The sequence below is a fragment of the Hemicordylus capensis genome, chromosome 1, assembly GCF_027244095.1.
Source record: "Hemicordylus capensis ecotype Gifberg chromosome 1, rHemCap1.1.pri, whole genome shotgun sequence".
Taxonomy (NCBI): domain Eukaryota; kingdom Metazoa; phylum Chordata; class Lepidosauria; order Squamata; family Cordylidae; genus Hemicordylus; species Hemicordylus capensis.
Window position 1 is genome coordinate 442,540,675 of NC_069657.1, and position 13,481 is coordinate 442,554,155.

Consider the following 13,481-nt stretch of genomic DNA (forward strand, 5'->3'; position numbering starts at 1 on the left):
TGTGCAGTGGCCGTTTGTAAAAATAATCCTTTTTTTTTTAAAGGCCACTGAAAACAAAATGGCCACCGCACATGCTCAAATGGCCTCTGCAAAGCCTGGCATGACCTAGAGCCTCACAGAGGCCATTTGAGCATGCACGGTGGCCATTTTGTTTTTGGCAGCCATTTAAAAAAAAATTTACAAAATGGCACCCCCCCTTCAAGTGGCGCCCGGGGCATGTGCCCTACCTGCCCTACCCCTAGATACGCCCCTGCGTATGCTGGAACCTTCTTCTCATACAGCTGCATGGAGCAAGCTTGCCTTCTTTCCTAAAATCCCTCCTCAACCCAATTTTCCCTTGAAGTCCTTGACTTAACCCCTTAGTCTCCACATCCAAAGCAAAGGAGAGCTGGTCTTGTGGTAGAGTGTCCCCTTAGCTAAGCAGGGTCTGCTCTGGTTGCATATGAATGGGAGGCTTGATGTGTAAGCACTGTAAGATATTCGGGAGCTGCTCTGGGAAGAGGATCTAGGTTCCAAATTCCCTCCCTGACATCTCCAAGATAGGACTGAGAGAAATTCCTGCCTGCAACCCTGGAGAAGCCACTGCCAGTCTGTATAGAGTAGACAATACTGAGCTAGATGGACCAATGGTCTGACTCGGTATATGGCAGCTTCCTGTGTTCCTAAAATAAAGTGAAACAAGACATAGTTCTGATAAATAGCAAATGTGTTAGGGAACTTATGTCTCAACTACACCAGACTTTGCAGCTGGGGGCTCATGTGAATGACTGCCCCTCCATTTAAAAAAATAGCCCTACATGTATAAAAGTAGTACATCAGAGACAGTCCTCTAGCTAGAGCCCTTCTCCTTGACATCAAGTTTTCTAAGTGCAGGGTGTTATTTTTGTAAAGAGGAACATTCAGTCACATAAGCACCCACCTACAGAGGCTGACATCCAGACTAACGTTGCATTAGTGCTAACATGATGCACTAATGCAAGGATGTTACACTAATAAGTTCTGCTTATTAAGTCAGGCGCTTGTGTTCAAGACTAGTGTTGCACCAGTTCAATAGACTAGTGTTGCACCACTGTGTGCACAACCTGTGACACAATTACTGCTGTGAAATTTCTTCCCCAGACCATCTATGTTGCAGGGAATGATGCAAAGTTATCCACTATCCTTGTTGCACAAGTGCAATGTTTGCGCAACCAGACCAATACCACAGGTGATTGCACAACTTTGAGCATCTGCTCAGCTGTGCACCCTTCTTGTGTGGGTTCATCTTTGTTGCAGCACGGAATCTGAATGCCAGCCGGAGTCTATTGTGATGCAGGCCAAACCCCGGTTTACCCCATTTGTTATTTGTGAGTCCTCGTCCCCTGCGTAATTGTCTTTCCACATATTCATCTCCTCTTGCCCTTGCCTCTCCCTTTCCTCCCATCTCTTCCCTCCTTTTGTGGTCTCCCCTCCTCTCAAAATTTACAGTGTGTATTTCTGGGACAGAGATTTGTCCCTTTTTTCGCTTATGTTACTCTGTAAAGCACTGCGTACATTTTCGGCACAATAGAAAGAAAAACAAATGGCAGGATCAGGTAGAACATGACCCCTAGAATGTGGTGCTGGTGCATCAGCTCAGCACAGTTAACTGCATTGGTTCCATTGCACCAATGCAACTGTTCTATGCAAGGCCTGGATTGAGTGGGGGAAATTAACACGAAGTACAACAGCACCCGGATCATAGGCTGCCCATCTGCTCCAACGGTGTTAAAATGTGAATGTCAAAGCCCAAACAGACCACAGGCAACTATCTAGCAATAGGATGCTGACTAGCTTGCACTGGTGCAGCTATAGGATGAGGCTGCTGGTTTATATTTTGGAGTGGCTCAGGCTGTTAAGATATAAGGCTGTGAGCAAATAGAATGCAGCCCAGAATCATTGATTGATTGATTAAGTGCTGTCACGTCAGTGTCGACTCTTAGCGACCGCAGAGATAGATTCTCTCCAGGATGATCTGTCTTCAACTTAGCCTCTAAGGTCTCTCAGTGGTTCATTCACTGCTGTTGTAATTGAGTCCATCCACCTTGCTGCTGGTCGTCCTCTTCTTCTCTTTCCTTCAACTTTTCCCATGGACTTCTCTAGGGAGCTGGGTCTTGGTGTAAATGTGTCCAAAATATGATAGTTTGAGCCTGGTCATTTGTGCCTTGAGTTAAAATTCTGGATTGATTTGTTCAAGGATCCATTTGTTTGTTTTCCTGGCTGGCCATGGTATCATCAAAAGTCTTTTCCAGCACCAAAGTTCAAAAACATCATTACTTCTTCTATCTTGCTCCTTCAAAGTCCAGCTTTCGCATCCATAGAGTGTCACGGGAAAAAGCATGGTCCAAACAATTCTAATTTTTCTAGGTATAGACAAATCACGGCATCTAAATATCCTTTCCAAGGCTTTCATTGCAACCCTAGTCTGTGGCATATTTCTTGACTACTGGATCCTTTATTGTTGATGGTCGATTCCCTGTGCATCATAGTGTTTGTTTAAAGTTGCCACAAGCTCTCAAGTTTTGAGAACTTTTTGTTATTCATTCCACCTCCACCTCCAGTTGTTGTTCAACTTTTTGTTGTTCATTCTCTAAAGATGCCACGCCAGTCATAGACAGATCGTTATGATACATTGTGTAGAAGTGCTGAGATTTGAAGGGAAACTCTCTTTTAGCTGGCATTAATATATTAGGCCCTTTTAAAACATCTTGTTCTGTTGGTACAGGGGCCACATACTATGCAGTATCCCGCTGGTGTTTCACACATTGTCAGAACTGCTGCATGTTCCTAACATATTATCCATGCTGTTGTCCAAGAACACTCTTGCTCAAATGTCAAAAAGTGCATGAGCGCAGTTGCATGATGGTATGGCCATTATTTCCAATGGCCATACCATTGCATAATTGTGTTCGTACAATTTCCAACAATTGTATAAGAGCTCTCGTATACAACTGCATGGTCGATGTGTTAGGAGCACACAGCAATTCCCATGCACAATACACCCACAGAACACTACACAGTACGTGGGTCAGTATATCTATTTTGTGTACTGGAAACAGAAAAATATTCTATACTGAACATTTCAATACTAATTCATTTGCCAAGCATTTTAGCAATTAAACAAACTAGATGCGATATAGGAACTCTGGGTTTGGAATTCACTCTCTCCCCCACCCAACCTTTTTGCCCTCAGAGAGCTGCTGCTTTTATAATGTTTCTAGAGCTGGAGAAGAATTTTCACATTTTAAAATTTTATTAGTTTTTACAATATCTTAACAATCCAATTACATGTAATTAAGTAAATATTGACTTCCCGCTTACCAGTCTGCACGGTTCATGTTAGCTATACATATAAACCATTGTTATAGTAATTCAAAACATATATACTCCACATTGCAAACTCAATTTTACCCTACCCAACCTGCTGTTATTACTAAATTTCAAAGCCTGCTGAAAGGACCATGTTAGAAAAATAGTTCTTTAAGTAAAGTAAGAATGGTTCCCAATCTTCTTTGAAACATTCCAAGTTTTCATCCCTTATAAGTGCTGTAAGTTTTGCCATCTCAACGTGTTCCAAAATTTTTATCAACCAGTCTTCTTTTGAGGACATTTTATTGTCTTTCCATTTCTGCACATATACTATTCTAGCCGCTGTGGTTGCATACATAAAAAATGTTAAGTTTCTTCTGGAGAACTCTCCTTGAGTTATTCTCACAGGAAGGATTCTGGCCTCTTAGGAAATGTCATTTTAAAAATTTTCTTCAGCTCATTATATATCATATCCCAAAAGGCCTTTGCCTTCCCGCATGACCACCACATATGGAAAAAAGTTCCTTCACATTGTTCACATTTCCAACATTTGTTTGAAACATTTTTATACATTAATGCTAATTTTTTGTGTGTCAAATACCACCTGTACTTCATCTTATAATAATTTTATTTTAAAGTATAACATGCAGTGAACTTTAAATCAGTTTTCCATAATTTTTCCCAAGCTACCATATCTATATTATGACCCACATCTTGAGCCCATTATATCATAGTCGTTTTAACCACTTCATCTTTTGTTTCCTCCAAAAGCAACAATTTATACATCTTAGAGACTAATCTTTCATCATTTTCACACAACTCCTTCTCGAATCTCGACATTTGATCCTCAAATCCACCTTTAAGATCCTTCTTGTAAATTTCGTTTAGCTGATGATACTGAAACGAGTTACTAACCAAATTTTGTACTTCGATTAATTTTTTTAATTTACAGCCCTTCTCTTGAAAACATAACAAGTCCCTATAGGTACCCCATTCAGATTGCATATTTGTCTCTTTACGTGCCAAAGCTTCAATCGGGGATAGCCATAATGGAGTTTTAGATTCCAGCCATTTTTTGTATTTTACCCACACTCCCATTAGACTCCTTCTTACATAGTGATTAAGAAAATCTTTATGCACTTTGATTTTATCATACCACAGATATGAATCCCATCCAAACCTTCTATCAAATCCTTCCAGATCAAGGGCCTAGAGCACCTTTTTTATGAGGCAAGACTACAACACCTGGGGCTTTTTAGTTGAGAAAAAAGACGACTGCGGGGAGACCTGATAGAGGTCTATAAAATCATGCATGGTTTGGAGAATTTGGAGAGAGAGAAATTCTTTTCCCTCTCACACAACACTAGAACCAGGGGTCACTCCATGAAATCGATTGCCAGGAGGTCTAGGACCAACAAACGGAAGTACTTTTTCACACAACGCGTGATCCACTTGTGGAATTCTCTGCCACAGGATGTGGTGTCAGCCAACAACCTGGATGGCTTTAAGAGGGGTTTGGATAACTTCATGGAGGAGAGGTCCATCAATGGCTACTAGTCGGAGGGCTGTGGGCCACCTCCAGTCTCAAAAGGCAGGATGGCTCTGAGAACCAGTTGCAGGGGAGCAATGGCAGGAGAGAGGGCATGCCCTCAACTCCTGCCTTTGGCTTCCAGCAGCATCTGGTGGGCTACTGTGAGAAACAGGATGCTGGACTAGATGGGCCTTGGGCCTGATCCAGCAGGGCTGTTCTTATGTTCTTAAGTATTCTGGGATTTCTTAATGTTATCCATTCTTTTAACCACGTCAAACAAACAGCATCAAAATACAACCTTAAATCCAGCAGGGTAAGACCACCTCTTTCTTTAGCATCTGTTAAATTTTTAAATTTAATTCTTGGTCTTTCCCCTTGCCAAACAAATTTAGTTATGTCCTTTTGCTATTGCTCGAAACAGGTTAACGTATTAATTATAGGAATAGCCTGGAAAAGAAACAACATATTAGGTAGAACATTCATCTTCACAACTGAAATTCTTCCCCTTAAAGATAAGTTCATTCTAGTCCATCTTTGCAAATCAATTTTTAGTGTATTCCATATTTTGATATAATTGTTTGAAAAGAATAAAGAATTGTTATTTGTCAGCCAGATGCCCAAGTATTTAATTTTCTTGTCCACTTTCAATTCACTTATTTCATAAAGTCTGTCATTGGATTTCTGGTCCATATTTTTTGTCAACACCTTCATTTTACTCTTATTTATATAAAACTCAGCCAATTGGCCAAATTGTTCTATTTTTTCCAAGAGCCTTCCGAGCTTCTGTAATGGATTTTCTAGAAAAAAAACCACATCATCCGCAAAGGCTCTAAGTTTATACTCGTGTTTCCCTACTTTCGGGCCTTGTATTTGTCCATCTTCTCTAATATTTCTACAAAGCACTTCCAGAACTAATATAAAAAGTAATGGGGAAAGTGGACAACCTTGTCTAGTTCATTTTTGTATTTTACAATTATTTGATAGTTCCCCATTTATAATAATTTTAGCATATTGCTCCAAATATATTGTCTTAATGGCCCTAATAAAATTATTACCAACTCCCATTGCATCCAGTAGCCTCCACATAAACTGACAGGAGACATTGCTTTTTTCAGTCCCCTTTGTTTTTTAAGGTATGCGTTCTGTTGTATAAATAAGCCTCTCATAGCCACTTTTCCTGTGTCCCAAACTATCTTATTGTCCATTAGAGCTGGAGAAGAATTTAGCTGTTGTAAAAGTTCACCTTGTATGTGGAAGTAGGAAAGAAATAGCTGCCTGGCTATTTGCACAGCATACTTGAAAATTTCTCAAAGTGGCATAGATTTAAATAGATCTTTGAAAGAGAGCCCATTGGCCCCCAAACTGACTTAATTCTTCAATGAACATTTTCCTGAATGCTTTCCAGTGAACATTTTCCAGAGGGAGGCGATGTCCCCCCAGTATTTACCTTTTTGCCCTTGTTCACTGATATTTGCAGCCTCTCTGCTGCAGCTCTGGCTTGAAAGGGTAGTAAATGTGTGGGGGCAAAAATGTTTATGAAACACACATGCATGCAGCCACCCACCCATTTCGGCTCAGTATTAGTTTAGGAACTTTATGGCTCTTGATAGCAGTTGTTGGTTGGCTGATTCTGTACAGGTGACTCCATTTAGTTTCTGCAGTTGGGAGGTCTCAGAGCCTCAGAGGCAGGATGCCTCTGAGTACCAGTTGCAAGGGAGTAACAGCAGGAGAGAGGGCATGCCCTCAACTCCTGCCTGTAGGCTTCCCGAGGCATCTGGTGGGCCATTGTATGAAACAGGATGCTGGACTAGATGGGCTTCCTTGGGCCTGATCCAGCAGGGCTGTTCTTATGTTCTTATGAGGTAAGCCTTGTTTCTCAACTTAATTTCCACCAGCCAGTCAACAATTCTCTTCCACTAACTTCATGCATTCTTTACCTACACCTCTCAGGCCCTAGTATCCATTCCTAGCCTCTCTTCCCTATACGCTCCTATATGTTCCTTATATGCTCACTTATACGCTCTCTTCCCTCTATGCTCCTATATGCTCCTGCACTCCTGCTTTTCACACCTCAGCAACTATCCAACATCATTGGAATCCACTGCTTTGCTTGCCATCCAATATTTATGCCTGCCACTTTAACAGAGGAGGACACACCGGTCCTCATAAACCGTAGCCACTGCCCTCCAGAATTAGTTGCCAGTTCCTGCAGCAGTCAGCCAGGCTAAGTGCCAAAAGTACCTCCCTTGCTGTCTTCTGCAGTTTTATAAATCTCAGCTTCCAAAGAGCTTAAGAGAGAATTAAGTCTCTGTCCTTTCTTCTGTCTATAAGCAAAGGTATTCCTTCCTGCTCTCCAGGTCTGTAAGGGTTTCAGGATCAAGCTGGTCCATACTGGCCCATCTGGCTGACCAGGAATGGCATGATACCTACAAGGGGCTGTAGAAATCCCTTCCACAAGGCTGACTTCTTACCGTCTCCAATTCGGATTCAGACATTCAGCAGACCCTTTTCTGCATTTTCAAGCAATTTTGACTTTTACCTTGCTTTCCCAACAATATGCTCAAAGTGGCTTACAACATGAGATCATTGCAACCGCTTTATAATATAATACAAAATTAAAACAAATGTGAAAGATATTCCAAATTGAGCGTATCCAGTAATAATATTAAATCAAATGCAACATAAGCTCTAATAGAACCAACAGATTCTTACAATCGCTCACCTAATCTTTTAACTACCAGCTTAAACAAAAATGCCTTCCAAAGGACCTCTAAATGCTTGCAGAACTTCCTTGAGGACAGTCTTCCTGTACTTAGGAAGGTGAGTACAGGTCCAGCGTGCAGGAGCCACTACAGAAAAGACCCTGCTCTGTCCCACCTCAGAACACACTTCTTGGTGACACCCTCACAGGGCCTCTTTGGCTGATTGTAGAAATTGAGAGCAAGGGCTCATGGGAGTAGAGGCTTCTCAGAGTAGGGATTTATTAATTAATTTATTTATTGTTAAATTTATATACCGCCTTTCATTAAAACAATCCCAAGGTGGTTTACAGCAAAATTTAAAAACAAGATTGTAAAAAAGACACAATTAAACTAAAAATATAAAACAAATCTGATTAAAAAATTTAAAACACAAGCATAAAAGCAATACAAAGTACAAAGAGCAGCAGCAGCAGACACAATCATATAAATCCTGGGTAAAAAGCCACGATTTAACATGCTTTCTAAAAGCTGTGATGGAGACTGAGGAGTGAATAGCCACCGAGAGAACATTCCAGAGTCTGGGGGCAGCAACAGAGAAGGCCCTCTCCCGCGTGCACGACAACCAAGCCTCCCTCATTGTCAGCACTCAGAGCAGAGCCCCCTCAGATGACCTCGTCAAGTGGGCAGCAACCCTTGGGAGCAAGCGGTCCCTCAGGAATCCCGGGCCCAAACCGTTAAGGGCTTTAAAGGTCAAAACCAGCACCTTGAATTGGACCCGGAAACAAACTGGTAGCCAGTGCAGCTCTTTCAAAATGGGTGTGATGTGCTCCCACTGGGCAGCTCCAGATAAAACCCTAGCTGCCGCATTTTCCACTAGCTGCAGTTTCCGGATATTCTTCAAGGGCAGCGCCACGTAGAGCGCATTACAGTAATCCAGCCGTGATGTGACTAAGGCATGGGTAACTGTGGCCAGATCTGCCTTCTCGAGAAAGGGTTGCCAACTACGTACAAACTACATACAAAGGCAGCCCAACACAAAGCGCATTGCAGTAGTTAAGCCTGGATGTTACCAGCATATGCACCACTGTTTTAAGGTCGATTAGACTACGTATGCCTGAATTCTTCTTTGTCACTAGATACTTAAATGTTTTGTATTTCCTTTCTGTTCAGGAAACCCTCCTGCAGCAGAAAAGATTTCATGTCAAACAGCAGACATGAAATGTGTCTTGCAATGGTTTCTAGAAAGGCGGTTCTGTGGGCACAGTTTCAAAATAAATCCTGCAGCTCTTTTAGTTATTTTAGTATGTGCATTCCAGTAAGATAATTAATTGATGTTTCTCTCTCCTCTCCCCAACCTTATTGTCTTTCTCCTCTCCCTTCTCCTTTTGCCTGTGTCTTCCTCCCCTGAATCTCCTCCTTTCCCTTTTCTTCTTTTCTTGCTCCTCTGATTGGCTCTCCACCCCCTTGCTTTGTCCATGTAATTTAGGAGTGGGGCACCCATCAGAGGAGCTGCAGGAACAGTCTCGCGGTGTGGGAGTCCTAAGAGAAGTGCTCCCACACCACGGGGCCATTTGGTCAGTGGCGGGGCTGTCCCGGACAATCCAGGACAATTGTAAGCCATACTGTCTTATACTTAGGGAAATGTCCGCGTGAATTGTGTCTTGTTGAGAAGAGATTTATGCACCCAAACTGAATTGCTTTATCTGAGCAGGCTACAGTTTTAATGATACTTCTGTTGTTAGCCGTTGTTTCCTTGCTACTAATATCTGAGGGCTTGCAGGGTCTGCATTTTGCCTTTTACTAACACCTGATGCCTGTCTCGTGTTTGCAGCATCTGTCTGTCTGGCTTGCATGACAAGATGAACCAATAACTCCTTTAATAACAGGTGTGGTACCACTGACCCTTAAAAAGAACACTGCGTGCGTTAGGCATTCCCCCCTCCCACTTTGTCACTAATCGCACTGTAGTGTGGTAATCCTTTTGGGGAAATGTGTCACAAATCAAGTCCAAAGTATAAAATTGTTGGGAATTCTCTATGGTAAGAGAAACCCTTTTTCATTATAGCAGAGGGCACAGCACAGCGAACGTTTAGTTAGGCATGCGTGTATGCTGAGAGTAAAGTAACTTGGAGCCAGTTCATAGTTCCCAATCAATATAAGGAGTATATATTAGAGAACTCCATTCTAGATAGGAAAGTGAGGAGATGGGATCTCTAATCTAGCTAGCTAGCTGGATGCAGATGGATTCTGCATCTCTGCACACATGGTGCAGAGGAGAGGAGCTTGCATGTTGCAAGGTAGAAGGAAGGGAAGAGAAGAGAAGGGAGAGAGGAAGGAAGTGGCTGGAAGGAAGGAAGTGCCCCTGAGAGTAGCAATCTACATTCCAAAGGGATAGTGTCAGTGCAGTAGAGAAGGGATGACCAGTATCTTGACCCTCTAGCCCTCTGACTCACTAGTCTGTCCTCCTATGTCAATGAGACAAGAGACAGCGCAAAGTCCTTCACTCCCAACAAAAATAGTGTGATGTACATATACCGCCCCCAATGCCTGGGTATAGATTTGACTTTGGTCTACTGTACCAGGTAGCAGTGCACTGTGGGAATGCAGGAATGCAGACCCTGGCCCCACTTTGGAAGTACCACAGATTCCCACTTCCTGTCTGGTGACACTCATGCCACAGTTTGTCCACCCGTGCACTAGTCTGTCTCATGGAGCAGGCCCAACATTTCCCTTCTTAGACACAATGATCTGATATGATTAAGTGCCTGTGTCATGCAGAACCTTGTATGAATACGAGAAGGCCACCTTTCAGAAGTCATTTATGCTATTGCTGATACTAACAGCTAGCCGGTGGGACTGATCTTTCAAAAGGGCTCCCATTAATTATTGCATCACGGCTTGCATCCTGAGATTGACTTGTGTAAATGTTGTTCATTTGTTCATCAGAATTTTGCACACACAGGCTGCTTTTGAAGGAGATGCTTAAATTGACAGACATTTCCAGTCTCCTGCATCTCCGTGATGATGTTGTCATGCCAACCCACATTATAAATGTACACTTGTTAATGTTCTTGTTGCATTCTTTGAACTGCCACCCCCACAACTGTGTATTGCGTGGGTCTTCTCTCCTCACCCCTACCCCGCAAAGGAAGGCCTGGATACCATATTTCTTTATGGCAAAAATGTGGGTGCACATCTGTGAGATCATAGACCTGTTCCATTGTTTCTTTCTAGGAAGGAATCTCAGCCTGGTACATGCTTTGGGCTCTCACATGTCCCCTTTCCCTCATTGCAAAGAGAAAGTAACAAGTGAATCAGGGTGTGCCAAGTTTATTTGGAAGGGAACTCCAGTATGTCCCTGGAAAGAATGGAAGTTTTTGATTACACAATTTGTTTGTATAGGCTACACCACGAGTGCTTTCCTTACAGAGTTAAATAGGCAATTACTCCTCACCCTATCCTAGTAGGTACCATAAAACAACTACAGTATGGTAAAATGCAACCATATTTAAATGAAAGAAAAGCAGCAGTTAAAACAGCCTTAATTAAGATCTCATAAAAATAGCAGGCAGGCTAAAAACAATACCAAGATAAAACCACAGAATTCCTGGGCAAATAAACTTGTTTTTGCTTGGTGCCCAAAACTCATCAGAGCAGCAGGCAGATGGTGCCAGGGAGGGTGTTCCAAAATGGGGGTGCAACAGCAGAGAAAGTCTGTTCCTCGATCACCACCCTGCCCTCAACTCAGTGGGTGGGGATGTCCAAAGAGGGGGACAGATAGGCCCATGGCCCCAAGGGGCTAACTATCGAAAACAAAATATGGAGAATCTGAAAAAGGAGGAAAAGCAGATGTTTTCAGCTGTAGGCTTTACATTATATTCTTCAAGCATAATTCCTCTCTCTCTCTCTCTCTCTCTCTCACTCACACTCACACTCACACACACACACACAAAGCTAGTGTCACTCTCCTCTGCAGGGAGCTTGGGGAGCCATCCCTGCAGACTGCCTAAGTCCAGTGATTTGCACTATTTTTCAAGTGAAGGCTGCTTTGACAAAAATGGGAAACAAAACAACTGTTTCAGTGTTGGAGCCATTTCCCACTGTGCTGAATTTTGCACAGCACTGTGCTTTTCTCAGTGCTGGGAGGGTCCTTAAGAGAGATGGAGCCCTCTCTTAAGAGCTCTGTGGGGAAAGCCCTGGGAAGAATTCCACTTCCCAGCACTCTTTCCATGCCTTCCAAGATGATTCAGGGGCTCAAGAGGGCTCCATTTCCCTTAAAGGAGCCCCGCCCCCACCCGGGTGCTGGGCACAGAACTGCATGGTGAGAATAGTCATCTCATGGTGCTGGGGAACTCTGCAGAGTACTACTACTACCACCACTTGAACAAAAGTTCAAGAGTATTCAGCTTCAGCTTCACAGAGGCCCAGTAAACAGTTAGTCCAATGGCCACACTTAGGCATTATGGAGGCTGCCACTGGCCCCGGGGCCTCAAAGTAAAGAACGCTGGCTTGGTCCCCCCTGTTCCCATGTCAGTTTCTGTCAAGCCATATTGATTGGTGGGTAGGGCTCAGTGGAGACTGACTGAAGCATCCTGAAACCTAGGCAAGGCCATCTTCTGCTGCAGCCAGGAAGATTCTTTCCTAGACATGTTGTGATTTCCCCCTTGTCAGTGTGAACTCAGCGGAGGATCACACCTTGTCCAGTGATTTGCACTATTTTTCAAGTGAAGGCCGCTTTGACAAAAATGGGAAACTATTCCATCGTTTTCTTCTGCTAGTTAACATAATCAAGCATGTGAGTTGTTCCCTTGGCTCAGGTCTAAATGCACTTGGGACTGTGGGGCTTCTGGCTTCTCCCAGACTACCTACTCAGATCCTCCTTTGAGCTGTCACCAGACCATCTTTCATGGTAGTTTCAGTTCCGTGGAAGCTTCCCTTGCTGTCAGTTCAGGCAATAAATAGAAGGCAGTGAAAGCATGCCGCAAGCCTATCTCAGAATACTGCTCTGTGTTCTGGCATCACTTGGGGGTCTGTTTCCTATTTCTTATGTCCCCACCCCGCTGTGTTTACCACAGTACACTGGGGGTCATGACAAGACATGATTCCCCCTGTCTTAAAACAGAAAGGAGAATCTTATTTCTTTCAGCTGGTGTACTGCAACAGCCACAGGCTAGTCATATATTATTGATCTGAGTTGCTTTTAAATTCATCAGGTGCTCCCAGTATAGCAGACTGGAAGATAATCCTTTGCCGTTTATAAATTCCAACTCTCAGACAAAAGATACACCTTGCAGAGCAACTGAGATGTCAACAAATTCAGGCAGGAAATGAAAGCTAGAGTTCCTAAAGCAGCCCTACATTCCTTCAACACTTGAGAATATGTTGGAGTGCTTCAGGCTTTAGAAGGCAGACCTGAATTTTTAAAAAGCAGACACAATGGGTGCTTTCTCCACCATGTGCGTTGTGCTTCACAACAACAACAAAAAATAGTGGGCCAGTTCAGATGTCACATAGAACCATGATTAAATCTTGGTTCTGTGCAATGTCTGCAAGTCTCAAGAGCAGATGCTCCCCTGATCCTGCTTGCATAAACCTCAGAAGAATTCTCCTTCTGATTGTGGTTCACATGTATTACCTAATCATCTGGCTTTACATGAATCTACTTTGTATGCTATCTTTCGTAACGGAGCCGGCAGTCATGTGGGTTCCCACTGACCGTGGGAACCGCCTCATAAACTAGTCCATAGTGTGAATTTAGAGATGTGTCAAACTAGTGTGCATTGCAAATAATTCAGTCCAGTTTCAACAATAGCCACACTCTGAGTTGAGTAACAATGTCCCTGAAATATCTAGGATTCGAATTATGAGCATCACTGCTCAATAAGGAAACACACACCTTGGCATATGCAAGCCCATTCATC

General features: G+C 43.0%; 1 protein-coding gene across 13 annotated transcripts in view; it reads left to right on the plus strand.

Annotated features, from left to right (window-relative positions):
* The window catches only part of EML6 (EMAP like 6), a 268,042-nt gene that overhangs the window by 212,714 nt on the left and 41,847 nt on the right, over nt 1–13,481 (plus strand). The window contains exon 29 of one of the 13 annotated variants that reach the window (XM_053245951.1): nt 9,047–9,172. The exons of the other annotated variants lie outside the window; for them this stretch is intronic. Coding sequence (XP_053101926.1) covers nt 9,047–9,172 — 126 coding nt within the window. The remainder of the gene's footprint in view (nt 1–9,046; nt 9,173–13,481) is intronic. 13 annotated transcript variants of the gene reach the window in all.